Here is an 18,932-nt window from a genome sequence, read left to right as displayed (position 1 = left end):
TCTACTTCAGCATTTTGCATAGCCTCTGTTGCTTTGCAATATTAAAGGCCAACTGCAACGAAATTTCACTTTGGCTAGATTTGTTATAAATGAGCAATGTATAGTACCACTAAAGCAATCTTGACAAAGCCGCATGGTTGGTAATCGTGCAGTCTTTTTTTTTTTTGTTGTTGTTGGCATTTCAACAGCACCTAAGCAGACGACACGGATGCCTGGTGGTTGTCTCTTCGACAGAAGTCACAGATACTGCCTTTGATTATTTTCAGTGTGCCATGGGTAACCGAAGGCCCGTAATGTAGCTGCAGTTGGCCTCTAAACTCCATTACTTAGTCAGTCGATCAATCATCATTGCTGCACTGTATTCATGTCGTTATTCACTGCTTTCCTTGCAGAACGGTACCAGAGGTATCGCCCCCGCCAACGTCATCACAGCCTCCCGCAGCACCTGTGACAGTGATTGCAGTGCAGGAGGACTTACCTGACCGGTAGCAGCTGCCAAGCACAACCTTTTGGGTGGCGATGACCTGATACCTAGATCTGTTTTGCTGCCTGTGACCCTGCGGCAAACGAATGTACTGCTTGGCTGTTGTATTGTGGGTTGTGGTTGTTTTTCCGCATCACTGTGATGAAAACTTAAAAGACTCGACTTTGTGCTTTGTCAGTTTGATTCCGCATTTGGTTACTACTATGCGGAGTTCATTTACGAGTGCCTTGTGGCAGTGTGAACAAAAAGAAAAAGGCTTGTGGCGACTGTGTTTGCTGTGAGCAACCTGACCTGTGGTTTCAGGGATTGCTAAACAATGGTGAATAAGTTGGATTTTTTAGTATAACCTAGACTGCAGAAAGCTTAGCTGGTGCGAAACATGATGTGCTGAAGAGCAGCTGGAGATGTGCATTTAACAGTTGTGTCCATCACCTGATGATGTAAAACGACTGATAGGAAAGAGGACTCAGTATAGGGAGGCTGCATGTATGCAAGGGTGGATTCAGGCCTTGTGATGATGCCTGAATGAACACTTCTTGTGGCCACGACACATTGGTCATAGGAGTAGGTTGATGGTCGTGTATGTTAACCTTCTTGGGAGGTAGTAGTTCTCGAGACAGCCAATGGGAACAGCACGTGATCTAAATGCTGCCTGGACTAACGTGCTAGGCTTCGTTTGCACAGCTGCGTTCCACTCTGTCCAATTACTGTCGATGCGCGTGTTTGTACCAAAGTAGCGTTCTCAGGACGTTTGCTTTTTGATCAGTGCCATCCTGCAATGTAGGGTGCTGCTGCACGCTGCTATTCTTACTCTGGTGACGGAGTATGTCCCTGTCAGAAAGCACTTGACCAGAAGACTCTTGAACTTTCGCAACTCCTTCGAAAAGCCTCCACATTTTCCTCATATCTTCGAGCCGTTGATTTTCAGTCATTGTGACTGAAATTGCAGATTTTGGCTTAAGCAATGTGAATATAGTATTTGCTGTGGTGCTTAGCACAGTTATTCATCTTGAAGTATAAGTGAACCTGCTTCACTGGCTATGGCATTCTGATGACATATGAGGTCTTGAGTTTGTTTTCTGGCTGTGACAGTCGTTTTCCAAAAGGAATGGAATGCAGAAATGCTTGTCTGGCAAACTTTGTGTGCACATGAAAAAGTCCCAAGGAGCCAAGATTGTTCTGGAGCCCTCCGTAACAGGGTTTCTCATAGCTCCTGTGTTGCTTTGGTGCATTAAACTCCTGCAATTGCCCAAATTTTAATTGACCAATGCTGTCATGGCAATTATTGTGTACAATGCGTCCTTAACAACTAGGCCAAATTACTTTGTCTCAACCAAAGTAGGGCTCAGCATTAATGTATGTACCCATTTTTACAATGTAACTATATGCGCCTAATTGCACTGCCTGTTAGTGCAGACTGATTAACGATTTTCCTTCCTTTCTGTGTCATGTTTCTGTCCCTTCTCTTCCTTCCCTGCACTGCTGACCGGTGTTCGGGTGTCAGCTGCTTGCTAGACATGTTACGGTGCGGTCAGCAGACTTTCCTTTTCTCTGTCAACCAGTCTCTCTCTCTCTCTCTTGCTCTGTTGAACACGGTTGCATTGGCTTTTGCTTTCGGGCATGTCTTCTGCGGTGGCAGGACGAGAAAGACAACGGCTGTGTGAACGAAGTCTTACGCTAGTCAAGGCTGATGCTTCGGCGCAAACTACTTTGGACACCGTTCAGCGCTATTCGTGTTCCAGGTTTTGTGGACCGAACTGCTACCCAAGAAAAGGAGTTGTGAAATGGCCTGGCTCATCCATTCAAAGTTTGAAACGATGGAAGCACGCGGTGGAGTTGCACCGAACCATTTTCATATCCGCCGATGAGGGCTTTGGCAGCAAGGATTTGCATCCACGCTATCTTATTTTTATTTTTTCTTGCGGCACAGCGTAGGGGTTCCTCACTGGTCAGAGAAGAATGCTTTGAGGTGCTATCTTGCAGAAAATGTTGGTTCAAAAATTGTCCACTTGGATCCTCTCGTCATGGCAACTGCCATTCACGCTGCACGGCACGTGCGAGCCTTTGAAGCTGTTGTGCACATTTGTAATGTGGCTCGTTACCAGCAGCGTTGCTTTGAAGCATGGAAAGCATGTGAGATAGCCATATCAAAGCAGTGTAAGCTGCCGTGCGAGGCAGTGGAGAACAGGACAAGTCGTGTTGCGAGTGCTTACTGGTTAATCGCTGCGATAACTAATGTTGGACCAAGCAGTACTTGAAAGCACTCGTGACGTGTTTTGTGATAACTGGATTATGACCACGTTCACTGTGCAAGAGCAGAAGGGTGATGTGTGTTTCTCATGCATATTACCAGAGACAAAAGAAGTGCCGACAGGAAATGTAAAACACAAGGGATGCAGGAATTTCGTTAGTGTCTTTCATAGAAAGATGCACTTTTCTCATCTCGGACTAGAGATGATTTATTGCACGCCTGTGATAGGGCCATATAAAAACCTAAAGCACCATCTGCCAGTCTGACCATTCCATCTTTAATTTTCTCATCTGTTTTTTTTTTGTTTTTTCTGTCCATGGTAGTATAACGCTGTCTGATCTTAAGCAGAGATAGGCCCAATTTCGTTTACTTCAGAACATGCCTGTTATCAAGATATTGTGCAAGGCCTAGGTAATTTGGAGAAAGGGACACGCACGAAGGTAAAGGCTAATGTTGTCTCCCGCAGATAACACCATAAGCACTGTTTTAAGAATGATCTCTGTGCCCTCTTCCCATTCACCTAGCCAAACCAGGTCCGTCTACCAATGTCATGATGTCATTTATTTTACATGTTCGATTTTTTTTTTGCTACATATCACTCACGCAATTGTTTTTCTGCTATGGATAGGAAGTCATCGAAGCAATATATTGTGGGTTGATATTTTGACTGTGTAAAGCAGGCCATATTAACATGTTGCATTAAACTGTAAATTTGATTTGATTGTCAGCTGACAACCATTCGCGATTTCAGAAAGCCCGGATGCAAAATCGCATCGCTGTACCTAAACCTATTTGTACTGCAATGTGGATGCAATGTCAGCGTAAACCATGCCCAGGTAGGCTATTTATGCTCATACCACATTAAATTGTTTAGTCACTGAACTTTTGAAAACCCTCTTATGCTCACCGTAATGACTCACAGGTTATGGCATTCCACTACTAAGCACGAGATCACGGCTTGGAGCCCTTGCCGCAGCATTTGCGCTCCATTGGGGACAGAATGCAACAATGCTTACACTTAGTCAATCGTTCAATAATCTTTAGTCAGTGAAAATTAATCGGGAGCTGTTTGATACAGGTTTATTTTTACCCCATGTGTTGTTGAGGATGTTAAACTCGGAAAAAACTTACCCATCACTCAAGCACATTTAAATGTTACATGTTGTCGTAGCTGTTTCCTCATGTTATCCAAGTTGGTTTGTGTGACAAGTAGTGCGTGTTGTGCACCGGGAGTTGGGGCGCATGCCGTTTGGTGGTGCTATTACACTTCACCAACTTGGGCACCTCGTGAAGTTGAGCTAGCATTCAATGTAGCTGCGAGGCAGATGTTGAACAAAGTTGCATCATCCACTTGTGGCAGTGAGTGCAATGCGTCAGTATTGTTTGCAGTCTGCCCTATACCTTGTGCCTCCGTCTCCTCCTCCTTGCCGTGGGATCGTGTCATGCAATGATGCCACGCGTCGCGCTTCTGGTGCATTCCTGGTAAATTGCTACTGAAGTGACTTTGTGTGTGAAAACTGAAGTATTCGTGTGTTTGTGTGCTATTGCCTCCACTCAATGTGTGCCTTCTGCATCGAGCTCACAGTACAAATTTACCGTAAATCGTAGGCAGCGCACAAAGGTGACCCTCCCACTCAGCAAGAGTGCACATCTTTTTTTTTTTTTTACATCGTGAATCGCCTGCAGTCGTTTGCCAGCATTTATTGTGTTTATTGGTTGTCATACTAAGCTTAGCGAGTGGTACGTGCAGTGAAAGCTTGCTAGTATTTGAAGTTATACATAATAATCAAATATGTATATTGCATTCTGAATCAAAGTAGACAATTTGAGAATTTGGTGTTTGGTGTCTGTGAATATATTAGATTACGATCATATGTGCAGTATTACTCTGATTATTGAGTCTGGATACCATTAAAAATGGTCTCTGCACGTCCTCAACAGGCTGCTCAAAGTGTCGATGTTAGTGGTGCAAAAATATAGTAAAGGAAAAATAGGAACTGACAGAAAAAGTGCCAACTGTCCGTTTCTTTTCTTTCCCAATCTTTTGCGCCACTACCATCGACAGCCATGCACCAAGTTGCCCAACATTGTACTTTGCTTAAAGTGTCCATACACCATAAGCAAACTGGCAGCTGTGAAGACCAACACTTTGCCCACTTGCATCCTGACTGATTGAATAGACTTCCATAAAGCATTGCGCATGTCAAAGGTTATTAGGGACTCGTATTCACAACGCTTCTCTCGCACAAGAGCGTTGCTTCATTGGCTGGTGTTTGCGTGCTCGCCACTTGGGATAGGGATTAGTGTGATAACAGGCAATTACCGTGGCAATAAGCACTTGCAGGCAGCACTCGCAAGTGAGATTGTTTCATGAATACAGGACTAAATGTTTCCTTTAATTTATTGTATATTATTTTTTATTTTTCAATTGTGTGGCGTATCTTCTTCGTGCTTGATTCCATTTCTGATTTTTAAGGCTTGTAGTGCAGCTCAAGAAGAGAAAAAAGGAAGGTGGAAGGGGTAATGAACAGGAATGGTTCCCTTTCACAACCCCTTCCACCTTCCTTTTTTGCTCCTCCTGAGCTGCGCTCCAAGCCTGAACGAGTCAATGCATACCAACTCACCCAAACTGCCGCACTTTTGTCCATTTCTACTTTTCGAGAAGTGCAAGATATGATCTGGAATTTTATATTTGAGGCCTAGTATTTCTTAAATATTTCTTTCAACTAAAAAAAAATTATTTTCGAGCGCCCCTAATCTATACATTCAGCAGCTACGTCTACACTGAGCGCTGGTCATAAGTTGATTCTTTTTCTTTCATGCCATCTTCAGTGGCTGGCATTGGAGTGAACAATAAATTGAACCCACGAAAAAGACCCTCGTAGCCACAGTTCTGATGTAACATATAAAATTTGGGAGGCCTTCACAATTTTCTGCAGCCACAGATTATGGCACAACAAGCACCTGCCAGTAGTGCAAAGGGACACAAAACGAACAGTATTAACTTACTGCAGTACTAAAATACGATTCTGAAATGGAAAAATATCCTTTACTGTAAGACGAGGCTCGGCAAGCTAGAAAAGTGGAAAAAAAATTTAAGGTCAGTGGCCAAGGGACCCTATAGTTTCTGAACCAGCTAGCTGTGATATGAATTTTGGCAGCTTGTGCCCTAGGTAGCTTTTAATCAGCAAATGTGGACTACATGGTACTCTAGAGGAGCCAAAAGCATAACTTGGCAAGTTTCCAGAACCCTTGCTACAGCCTAGTAGCCCAAATATGAAGAAAAAGAAAATGACTTTGAAATTTGTTTGCCGGTGCTGAGGCATTAGTAGTAGAATTATAAAGATTGAAGTGTGGCCTTCATCTTTTTCTTCTAAGTAAACTGTTACCACAAAAAGAAAAAAAAAATGTAGTATTGAAAGGCATCTATTCAGTGTATGAAAGGTTTCCTTTAAGGGGGTGTAATGCATCTTTCTGTTTTACTGTGAGCGAAAAGTGAAAGAAACAAGATTGTGCATAACATGAGACCAAGGTTACTGTAGCTTGACAAAAGAAGTTTGCAGTGCCTATTCTTTTTTCTTTTTTTTTTCACGATAATCTGCACACTCCCCAGGATTAACGTTGTTTCCGCAGCGTACTGCAAGAGCAATAGAAAATAAACCTGAAAACAAAAAAAGCATGAAACTGGCACCCAATACAAGGATTTAAAGAACAAAGGAATTCACAACCTTTGCAAATCTATGCGTCTTTGAGCAATTTGTACAGCTACCATCACATTTATGATGCTCATTGAAAATGCTTCTTTGGCAACTTAACTTTATCAAAACATAGGGTGTAAGCAGCAAAACATTAGACACTTTCAAAGGAGGATGCATTAAGCTAACACAGTCAAGCACCTCAACCAGACATTGCCAGCACCCTCCTCCACAGAAGGAAAAAAAAGCACCTGTAGTGTGTTTTGATTAAGTATGGCAGAAGGTGTATGGTTACGGACAAAGCTAATTGGGACATGGACGCTGTGACCAAACTGCTCTCAAGTAACCTCGGTGTGAAATGAAGAAATTGGATCGTGCATGCATGCAAATCGGTGCCAATAGTGAGATCACACCTCTTGAACGATTCCTTCACCCATAGCTCGGAGTATCATTGGCAGCATTTGCAGCTGAACACTCACCAGCGTGATATAGCCTATAGCACAGCTACACTTGCCTGCATCATGAGGACACGCGCACAGCCGATGCAAGATACAAGAACAGGTGTAGTAACAGAGCCATCATGCTATCGAATGTTCATTTGCAGATGCTGCAATCGAAACTGATCCACGGGTAAAGCAACAGAGGGTGTTGATCTCGCGGTCATTGCCGATTTGGGTGCTTGCGTGATCCAGTATATTGCTTCCTTCACTCCGAGGCCATGCTAGAGGTTGTTGGGATGCAGTTTGGCCACAGCTCCCATATTCCAATTAGGTACTTTTTGTCTGAATGTGTGCATTAAAGACAGCAAAGCTGTATAAATGTAGCGCAATATCTTTTGCTGTACCCGAGTTCTTTCCCAACCTTTCATAGCGACTTGCGTGTACACCTTTCCTCTGTACAAGGTCCTATTCACACTTTAAGAACTGTTTGCCTCACTATATTCAGCGTGACTCTTTCGCTAAATTTCAAGTCTTTTTAATCCTTTCACTACACCTGGGTTTTTAAGTCCTTCTCTGTTCTGTGCTAGTGCTGCTCTCTAGCAATCGGAACACTTGCGTCTAAAACAATGTGGCGTCGGACTAGTTGGTGATCTTCAGAATCTAACACGTTGGTTATTAAAGAGACAACATAAAGAGCATGAACAACATGAAGCATTGTTGTCCATCTTCTTTGCAGTGTCCGTAACGCATACAACATTTTCAGTTCTGTGGTACGTTTGTACCTCCTCATTCTTAGGCACACGACGACGACATGAAGCACAAGAGCCTGCGTGGTAACTCCTCTACGTAGCTTTGCATTTAAAAACACATTACTACGACTGGCTGGCTTGTGGCAGTCTGCTGCTGATCACGAGGTTGCAGGTTAGATTCCCATTTGCATTCTGTTACAGGTGGAATGCAAAAAATGTACTGTGCTTTGGGTGCACAGATGTTAAGTGCTAAAATCTTTAAAATCGTGTTTGACTGCAAAAGAGGCTGTTGTAAGCAGAGGATGGCAACATTTAGTGTCACTTTGAGTAAGTGCAATTCGCTATTAATGTCATTCATCGGCTGTTAGATGGAGAGGTTTAGCGACACACTCTGCAGGACACACTTGCTCGTGAGTATGTTGGCGAAGTGACTTCACTGCAATCAAGTGGGTGGCCTCGAAAGCAATACTTCAAGAACGACTAGAGTAATGCTCAATGCAGGGTAAATTTAATTTTGAAAACACTATTGGTGTGTACGTGTGTGTGGTTTCGAGTGTTGTAAACATCCCCTTGTCAGTTGCGATGAAAACCCTCTCATTTTTGAGGTGCATATGCTTTGCCATCTTCAGCACTTCAATACACGATATGTTGAAGTCTGTAAGCAGCCTTTCTCATGGAGCTAACTCTCGCTAACCAAGATGGTTATGTCCCTGCTAATAGTGCTTGTTAATGTTAAAGCTGAGATAAACGTCTTGAAACATTGGATGGCTCGGGGAACAAACGTTGGCTGATGTAGATACTTCAATTACGATTCTAGCCTGAGGTCTGCCATCTTGGTTGTGTCAAAGAAGGTGTGTGGAGAAGCACACTTGCAGGTTTTGCACATGTCTATTCCAAACTTGCAACGTGTCACTCCCATATTGAAAGCTTTGACGTCTTGTCCTGGCTCGTGAATATTGATTATATTATGTTGCAATTATCACCTAAAATAACAAATATACAATGCATTGGCTGGGTCGGCCATTGACACTGCTATCAATTCCAAAAGACGCTTTCCTTTCGCACGTAGCAGCACGCCGCCGAAGTGACACTCGCCATATAGAAGTGCACTTGCTGAAAGCGTCACTAAGTTTGCTCATGTGACTGGGTATTAATTTGGTCAATGCTAGTGGTTAGTAAAGAGCTTTCCGTCTAGCTAGGGTCGCACAGTTTTGCCTGCGTGGTTTAAAATAACTTGTGGTTTGAGTTTACTGTACCAGCTGCTCTTGCTTCAATCTGAACCCTTTCTATTTACCGAGTGTACAGCGTGCGCTAGTTCACAACCTCAAGATCTGCACATTGTTTGCGGAAAGCTGCATTTATTCAGTGCTGTATTCACTCGTGTTTGCATTCTTTTGCTGGTGCAATGAAAGTCTCACATCATAGTGCTCAAACATATCTCCAGTGTCTGATTTTTAACTTTGTAGGAGTGTTAAAACTATAGTGTGTGAATTTCTGTCTAGCTGTCTTACCAGTAGATTAGTGTGCCTGAATCATGTGAAACATGCCTCAGCTTTGAGGCAGTTTTAATGCACAATGTGCTCAGACATAGCCAGGAAAGCCTACAAATTCTGTCAGCTCAGGCGTCTGCAGATTGTCATTCGAGCCCCAAGTGTATCAAGGCTGTTATACCTGCATTACAGGTATTTTTTTAGAATTATTGTTTTTGTAGAGATTTTGCTGTCCTGTAGGTTCAGTACAACCCAATACGAGCCAAAGGTGAAGCAACACTGCATGTAATAATGGCGACCTGTTTCGCAGTCTGTGTTTTGCAAGTGCTGGAATGTGTGGATGTAAAAACAAAAGTGTGGTGTCATGAAATAAGACAAAAGCAAAGGAGCATTCTGCGTACTCAGTAAGAGATGCAAATGCAATATGGTGCCTGTGAAAGATCATCATCATCAGCCTGGTTACGCCCAATGCAGGGCAAAGGCCTCTCCCATACTTCTCCAACTACCCCAGTCATGTACTGATTGTGGCCATGTTGTCCCTGCAAACTTCTTAATCTCATCCGCCCACCTAACTTTCTGCCGCCCCCTGCTAAGTAAATATAAATGCTGTATGAATGTGTATTGTAAACTCACTGGATTAATGGTACCAGTTTCGTGTTTGCTCATTTGAGGCAGCTAAATGTGTGGATGTATGACACAAGAGGGGTTTATTCGACCTAGCACTTGCTGGGTCGTTATTAATCTGATGCGTTTTCTTTTTCATTTGTAATTGTCAAGTGCTAATGTCATTTTGTTTATTAGCTTATGTCGAGCTTACCTGAAGTGCAAGCTGGCTGCCTGCATAATTCAAAACGTTTACACTGTTGTCTGTGTCTGACTGAAAGTGTTTTACATGTTTCAACCTCTTTCTTGCCTATCATCTGTCGCTAGGACCAACTGCCATTCCTTGTGTGGAAGTCATTCTTATAACTTTTGGTAAAGGCCAATATTGAGTATGAGAGAATGGCAGTGACAAATAGTAATCATGGGAGCAGCCATGGCAGCTAGTGGGGATGAAGATTTGAGATGGACAATGTGTGAGCACATGCAAAGAATCTCATTTTAGCTTTGGCGGAACTACGGTGTCTATTTTAGGCAGCAAGTACAACCTTTAGGCCAACGTCATTTTCATATGCTTAGGATACCTACGATAATTCAGTTATCCTAAGTATATGAAGATGTAAGTACTATAAAGGATAACTTTGTTTTCATATGTTTAAAATACCTACAATAATGAAGTTATCCTAAGCATATCAGCATACAAGCATATTGAATAACTTTTTCATATGCATAGAATATCTGCGATAACCAAATTATTCTAAGCACAAGAAACTTCATTTAATTTGCTTGCTAATGAAACGATATAAAAAAACAATGTTTCCTATGCTGAGGAAAACATCGTTTTTATATGTTTGCAAGGTGTTCAGCAACATAGTCATTATACATTGTTTGCAACATTTTGCATGATTCTGTTGCATAGTGCAATTCTTTACTTCCTGTAGTATGCTTGGAGCATTTTTCTTTTCCATTTTTGCATGTCTTTAGCATTCCTGTAGAGAACCGCGGATACTCTTGTAGACTTGCATTTTACATTCCCTCGTCGACAAAGCATAGCAGTCTAACCTTTTGTTCTTTTTAATGTAGCGCGAAGTCAATGCTATGTGTGATCTTAGAGTAGTTGTACGAAATGCAACTCCTGTGTAACACACTGCACCAGAGAATTTATATCGAGCAGTACACAGTGCAATGATGAACTGGTTGCATAATTCTAAAGTTGGCTTCTTACACAGCAGCGTGGCTACTTTAAGAAAATTGACGGAGCAAAGTGTTTTAGAGCCAGGAGTGTCTTGTGTTCTTTCTGCTTTTTATATGTTTATGTCTATCTGTATCCCACCAAGTTGCCAAATTAACCTTTCAAAAGCTATGTAGTTGCTACGGGTACCTGCATGGTTTTCTTGCACATTTTTTCAACACAACACAAGTCACTGTTATCACAACTGATCAGGCTAGTTGGTGCTGAAACACCTTGTGTGAAAGTGTGAATGTTTGAGAGCAAGACAGAAAAGGGAACACATGAGGATGTTGTGAGCAGTATCATTCTAATAAAAGTGATTCTAAAGAAGCACAAGAGGACCAAAATGGTTTCAGCCTGTGACCTCCATTTATTAAACAAGTACATATAGAGCACGGCCGAGACTGAAGGCTCAGGTTGACTAATGAAATGTAATGCGCACACACACAGACACACACACACACACACACACATGCACGCACACACACACACGCACACACACACACACACACACACACTCTCTCTCTCTCTCTCCCTGCTCCACCACTGTAAGGCGCATGCGCTGTGCAAAGGAGCCAACTTTAGAATTGCCATCCAAGTTGTCCAAGCTTTCAGTCAAAGTTGTGTGTTCCCACGTTGTCTTTTTGAGGACATTTCTTTGAAGCTCATTGACCACTGTGGAATACACTACTGGAACAGGCATTTCTTGTGTGTGCATTTGTATGCACTTTTTTGCCAACTTGGGTGCTGCTGACAGAACACTGTACAAACTGGAGAGGAATTAAAATGAAGTGCTTTCAAAACATCTTGTGGTTTCCATTGTCATAGGGTTTCTTACAATAATTATTAGGGGCAACTCTGGTGTAAGTGTTTAGAGGAGCTGAGGCTCAGCAATCCAGCCACCATGGGATAGATTTGCTTCAAAACTTTGGCATTGCTTCTTCAAACGAATTCGTGGCTTTGCAAATTCGTGGTTTTCACAAAGATACTACCTCGTAATTTATAAATAATGTGCAGTGATTATGCATGCGTGCAGCCTTTGTGATTTTAGCATTTAAGCAATGCGACGGCTTCAGGCCAATAAAGGCAGCTACAGCGTAGTACATAAAGCCGCAACAACATCTGAAGCCACAAGCATGAAAGTTGGGCACATTCATGCACAAACCTAACCGTCATTTCCATAGTGGTGCAGTGAGTGCGAGGCCAGTGTACCCTGTAGAAATTTCAGTAGAAAACTCTGACTCCCCAGGTCCCTTATGCTCGAGTAAACATTTCACTTGTGCAGTGATGGAAGTGCTGATTGCGCCAAACTGTGCCGCGAAAGAAATCCTGCCACCTGCTGCACGAAATTGCCATTTAGCTGAGGTGTTGCATCAGGCCTGCACTGACGCGCACCTGCTCCAAATTTGGAATACCCTGCGCGCATGAGGAGGTGCAACGCATCAAGCAACCACCCTTCTCTACTCAACCTCGCACGCTTTCCCTCAGCTACAGCATGTGCAGCATGTGGCCGCAATCTCATCGCGCTTGAACGTCGTACAGAACGCTGTGGCGTTGCTGACGACAGCCGTGGAAATTTACTTTGAGTGCATGTATAATTGCTATTAGAATAATAATTATGCAATTATGGTGGTGCAGGATTGTGAGGGCGCAGCTGCTCGACATGCCTTTCTCGAGGCCGCTGAGTGGTGTATCGACAAGTACGCAAGGTGTATTCGATTACGCCTACACAGCATGTATACATGGCAAAAATTTTTGAAAAATGAGACACGGAAGTGGACACTGATGCACAAGGCACACAATCCATCTAAGGACATCAATATGCAATCTACGCATATAAGGGCAGCAATAGACATAGTGTCCTAGTTTCTGTTCAATGTGGATATGTGCTGCTTAGTTCTGCTTCTGACCACCTACCAACTTGCTCAGCTAGTAATTTCAATTGTAGGAATGTGTAGTTGTGTCAATGCAGTACAGTCACCCAATTCTTTATTAACATTGTGTGAGCGCCGAACAGATGGTGTGCCAGTGCCTTGCTTGGAACAGTCTAGAAGACCATACGCTACGACTAGCATGAGCTTTCAGCACATAAGCTTATCCTTGCGCATTATTATTAATGTGTGAGGATACAGCACTTGCGCCATATTAGTAAATAACTGGGTGGCTGGGCATGTTGAACTTGCTTGGCAGAAGAAACTCTATAACAGATAAAATGTTTAGCATATGAAATGAATGGCGCTGCCAAAGACAGCATGGGGGGATTAACTCTTTATTGGAGTGATGATGCATGGGTTTTATTGGCGCAAGGGCCAGGAACGGTCAGGCAGCACCAAGAGAAACAGTATATGGGGCAGTCTATGAAGTGGTGAATGACAAATGGTAATTGCACAATGGCTTCATAGGAGCCTAAATGTATTTGGTGCGGGTGAAGGGGGACATGCTGTTGCTATGCAACAGGAAAGTGCTTTTTCCGTTCAGGTTCTGCCCCCCAGCAAGATGTGGAGCATGGTCAGCCTTTCGCCACATCCACCACAGTTGGGAGGCTTAGTACCAGTTAAAAGATAGTAGGCACCATATATGTGTCCTTTTCTCAGTCGGCAAAAGAATGCATCACATTGTTGTGACTCTGACAGTGACGACCAGTCTCCTAAGTGGAGTTTAATAATGTGGAGCTTATTCAGGGTTTCGGCATTCCACAAGTGTTGCCAGTAGCTCCTGAGCTTTTTAAGCAGGAATGGCTTCAGGTCTGTGGCAGGAACGCCTTTGCACAGATTACCTAGCTTTTGTTGCTACAGCTTCAGCCATTTCATCTACTAGCACATTTCCCTCAGTCTCTCTGTGCCCAGGCACCCAGCATATTACAGTGTGTTGGTTAGGTATATAGGTTGTGCACAGCAGTGCATGACGATCATTGATTATAGGCATTTTATGTTTGTGCAGTGATCTTAAAGCTTTCACTACACTTAAGGAGTCTGTGAGTATAGTGGCCTTTGGTAGCTTTGTTTTCCTAATATGTTTCATAGCTGCCATGACTGCATAGGCTTCCCTAATTGAAGTGCAGAATTAATTGTAAATTAGGCGGAAATCTGTGTTCATCTTCATCTTTTCTATATAACATGTGGGGTCTCCTCCGTTACTCTTGGGACGAAGGAACGACAACACAGCAGTGCAAACAGACACAAGGGCATTTATTGCACCTTTCATAGATCAATGCCTGCTAGCCGAGTTGCTATCCACAAAACATGCCGATGGGCGTGCGACTAATCTAGAAGTCCGACTCACCGCGACCGCATAGCGAGCGAATAGGTTCGCCCCATGCTGGATCCCAACGCCTGGTCATTCGCGTGTACGGTCACGCAAACGGTGGCGCATTCCAATGCGGCCACGCGAGACGGTCTCGCAGAAGCATGGGTCGGCGCATGCGCGGCACGGCACGTCCGTCCCGCTTGCTGTCCCGTCCCAAAGAGCGAGCGCCTTGTCTTGCCCGCACCCAAGTAACCCCGCAGCAGCGCGACACTCGTGCCATCTCTCGCACCGTGCTTGTACCACTCCAACCGCCATCGCGACAAGACAGAAAGTAAATGGTATCTCTACTTTGAAAGAAAACTCAAGAGTTCGTTAAATGTAAAACAGGTGTGGTGTACTTGTAGCCTTTGACTTGGGGCGAAGTTGACATAGAACAAACTGGCTGGTGTGTTAAGTTACATGCCTTAAAGAGCATCATAAATCACTGGGGAAAGGTAGTAGCTCACACTTAGCCGACCACTGTAAACGCTACCATTGTGATCCCGTTTTTTTATGGGACAGTGGTTCCGTTTGCACGTAAGAATTAATTGACATGCGAAATAACAAAGGCCTTCCACATCAGAAAGCATGCAAGCGTGACTGAGTAAGCGGTCCGGTGTTCTTATCGACAAAGAATTCACCTTTTTTGAATAACATGTGACCTTGTGGTATTGTTGCTGCGACTGCTTTACACATGCTCACTGCAGTTAGTGGGAGTAAATATGCACAATCTTTTCCTGAAATAAACTAACAGTTTCAAGTCAGCACGTGTTGGTGAGCTACTGGTGTCCATTCTTTGTGTGCGCCAGTTTTATCATGAAGAATCTGCTCTTCTTCTTGGAGTTAATTTACTTGTCACCGTCCATGCTTTGCTATGGAAGATTTCTGTGAAGCCTTGTCATGCTGTAAGAACAGCAGCAGTCACTGGAGGTACAGTAAAAACTGCAACATGCGTGCTGGATAGTGCAACCGATGCACTACAGTACCTCAACACTGCAAACCTTGAGCACTAGCAGTGCCTTCCATGACGACACTGCACCATCGTGTCTAGATAATGGGTACAGTTGAGACAGTACCCTCCACGATAACAGCACCATTGTGTTTAGATAATGTGTACAGTTGAGATGATTATGCATAAAGCTGCGTGAACCAATGAGATCACCGTGGCGAGCCATATGACCTTTCCTAAGGCAATGCTGTGCGCTGCATTGAATCGACACAAGAGAAGTCTTGTGCTCTAGCAGAATTTCAGCTGTAACCAAATTGGCCGAACCTGTTGCAGAACCAGTTCTTCCAGAAAGTACCGGTTTAGTTTCAAATGGCACAAAAAATATTCGTTCAGTTAGGATGAAAAACGGCACGTTGGTTCAGCATATTCTGAAGTGAAAGGTGCGTAGATGAAACATATAGGAGAAATATACACACGCAAGGTGCCTACATTCCAAGAAAACTTATTCAAAGAAACTGGCACTATTTATACCCAAAACTCTGTCACAGTTCATCAGTGCACGGTCGTGTTCGAGTAAAGCAGCTCATTTTGGCGATAATGACACCGATGCCACACTCACACAACAATCGTCTGCTTCAGTGATTCTGTTTGCCTCAATTAATAACCTTACCCATTTGCCGTGGCTTCTGAAGACCAAAGAGCGTCTGCAAAAAATTTGGCGTGCACTTACAATGACGCCAATGAATTGCCAGGTGACCTTCTCTGCCATTTTTAACCTTGTTGTGATGCGGTCTCAGCCTCAGTTTGGCCCATACATTTCCTACCGCATGACAAAGCTATTTCAGACACCACTCCCACCTGCGGTGTACTTGCTTTCATGGTCCTGCTAAGCTTAGAAAGTTTTGACGGGCAGAGAAGACCATCTTTACATCAGCTCGCTTAGCGATTCTTTTTCAAATTGTGCAACATGCAATATACATGTGCTATCATGGCTACCTTTTCTTTTTCTCGAGGCTGCTCCTCGTGCAGTTCGTGAATTCGTGACTTCCTCATAATTTTTTTTTTTTGCTACAGAAACAGGAACATGCTGTGGGAAGCCTGCCTCCCCTAAATGGTCAATCTGTTCAAGAAAACTATCTTGTGCTCAATGTGGACAGAACTTCTTAATAATGTTCAAGAGAAGCATATTGGCAATGCTGCATTTGACATGCTTTGACTGGAAAGAGCTAAAAAGTAGGAAGGGTTTGTTTGCCCGAGGCTCGTGCCGCCACCGACATGGTTAGTAGATAAAAACAATTTTAGCTCTAAAAACCTTACCGAGGCATTGACCAAAAGTATTGGAGTCGCTCCTATGGGAGATGACATCTGCTTAAAGGCTGTCAAAGTTTTACTAATTACCAAGTCTGCGTCTAGAATTTCTGTCTTCAAGTACTAAGAAGTCGTCAACAAATCTAAGGATTTTAATAACACCACTACCTTCAAAAATACTGGAAGTGACCCTGTCCGCACGAGCGCCTAGTTCGTGCATCTCTCTTATGTGTGTCATTGTCTATGCACCTTTCACCTCAGAATACCAGTTCAGGTTCAGCTGAAATTAACAGTTCAGTTCTGGTGCGACACCCTGGCTACAAGCAATCATGCGCACACACACGCGCACACACACACACACACACACACACACACACACACACACACACACACATATATATATATATATATATATATATATATATATATATATATATATATATATATATATATATATATATATATACACATGTATGTATATATATAACATCATTATGTAGTACATTATTTTATAGAAAATTATTTTAAGGAAGGGTGGTCAGAGGCCCTCAGTCCATGTAAGGTCACAAGATACGTAGCACCCCAAACCAGTCAGAATCAGAATCGGTTTTTATTGAGGTGATTAAAAAGATTACAACATTTTAATATACAGAAGGAGGTCCTGAAGTCGGAGACTGCAATGGGACCTCCTTTACAAAGTAAACATAATAGAACACAAATTACAGCAGTTTCAACAAATTGTTAACATGGAAGACTTACAGGTTTTAGTATGAATTGCATGACTGAAGAATTACATGTGCGTAAATGTCATGAAGAAAAGCACTGTAACATAATCTCATTGACAGCTAATAAAGTAACAGCCTGACGTGACAAACACAGCATGATTTGATAACTCGCATGTAAGGCAAGGACACCAAACAGAAACCTAATGGTATGACAATGAAAATAAAATGAAGGCACCCTGAAAGAATGGTTGCGAGTATGAACTAGGCATCAGTATTTGACAGAATGTAATCTTTTCGTTGCTTCTTGAATTAGTGAATTTTAAGTGTTTTTATATCTAATGGTAGTGTTCCAGAATGCGGTAGATGAAGAATGGACGCTCTGCTTGTCATAATTAGCATGTATTTTGGGTAAAATGAAGTTCCTATTTATTGCAAACCTGGTAATATTAGTATTGATTAGAGAAGATTGTGGTATCAAGCTGTTGCATCGTGCGCGATTGATTTGACGGAACAAAAAGGTACCTAGGTTATGTTTAACGAGTTGTGTGACTGTAAGAATGTGATTAGTTCATAAAAGATATGAGGAGTCGTAGTTACACGGGCTAAATGTAATTGTCCCAATAGCCTGATTCTGTAGGATTTGCAATGTGTTTAAATGGGTTACATAAGTGTTTCACCAGCAAGTAGTGCAGTAGTTAACGTGGGAATGAATAAATGAAAAGTATGATGATTGTAATATTTGATGCTTAAATATGTGTTGTGCTTTTAGTAGTAGCCTTATCCCGTAACTAATATGCTTTATGTTGGTTATTTGTTCAATAAATTTAAGATTTCTGTCAACTTCTACACCAAGATAATTCAATGAAAAACTTGCAGGCATAGGACTGGCACCAAGAAAAATGGGAGGAATGGAGTGAAGTGTTCGTTGGTGGGAAGTGAATACAACAAATTTTGTTTTCGACGGGTTCATCTGTAGCTGGTTAGTACTGCACCACTCCAGCACACTGCGTAAATCGCCATTAAGGTTAGATACTAAAGTTGTAACACAGAAAAGTTGACACTCAAGTTGTAAGACTTAGAAAAAAAAAAGGACATATGCAGAAACTCCACTGGAGTTGTCTAACTATGCATAAGCATAACTTCCAGTTTCGGTTGGCTCACCCCCAAATTTTTTTTGGCCCACCCCTAATTTCAAATTGGCCAGCCCGCATCCCCAAATTTAAGTTGGTCTACCCTCACATTAAATTCACCCATTCCCAAATTTCAAGTTGGCGCACTCACAAATTTTAGTAGGCCCACACCTACTGTAGGCTTCCCCACATTTTTTTATGGAGCCCTATGTATCCCTATGGGAATTCTATCCATTAAATTTTTGTTTTTTATTTGGTTTTGATTGTTCCGTATTGCATATAAAGCTTCCAAACATCTACATTTACAATAACGTTAAATGTCCTAACTTCGGAAATTACGCATTTTTGTGCAGATACAAGGCATTACACTTTTCCTGTGGTGGGCTAGAGTACTCGCCAAAGAATGCTTTGACTATAAAAACTTGTGCAAATACACCACACATGTTGGAGTCTATGTGAAGTGAACCTTAAGTAAAGTGGTCAATTAAATGTCCTACTGTGAACGGTGATGCGTACAATTTGATGATGACAGGTGTGTGCACAGAAAAGTCAGACACATCTAGAGCAAGATTCAGAGAATCTTTAAGCCTTGTGC

General features: G+C 42.6%; 1 protein-coding gene across 1 annotated transcript in view; it reads left to right on the top strand.

The window, feature by feature from the left end:
* LOC139048811 (uncharacterized) overlaps nucleotides 1-9,569 on the top strand; it is a 33,251-nt gene extending 23,682 nt beyond the window's left edge. Inside the window, exon 4 of the mRNA XM_070523581.1 lies at nucleotides 393-9,569. Coding sequence (XP_070379682.1) covers nucleotides 393-489 — 97 coding nt within the window. The 3' untranslated portion in view covers nucleotides 490-9,569. The remainder of the gene's footprint in view (nucleotides 1-392) is intronic.
* Nucleotides 9,570-18,932: the final 9,363 nt, after the last annotated feature.

The sequence above is a fragment of the Dermacentor albipictus genome, chromosome 8, assembly GCF_038994185.2.
Source record: "Dermacentor albipictus isolate Rhodes 1998 colony chromosome 8, USDA_Dalb.pri_finalv2, whole genome shotgun sequence".
In the NCBI taxonomy this organism is placed as follows: Eukaryota; Metazoa; Arthropoda; class Arachnida; order Ixodida; family Ixodidae; genus Dermacentor; species Dermacentor albipictus.
Note: the sequence above shows the minus strand (reverse complement) of the source record. Positions and strands in the feature narration are given on the sequence as shown.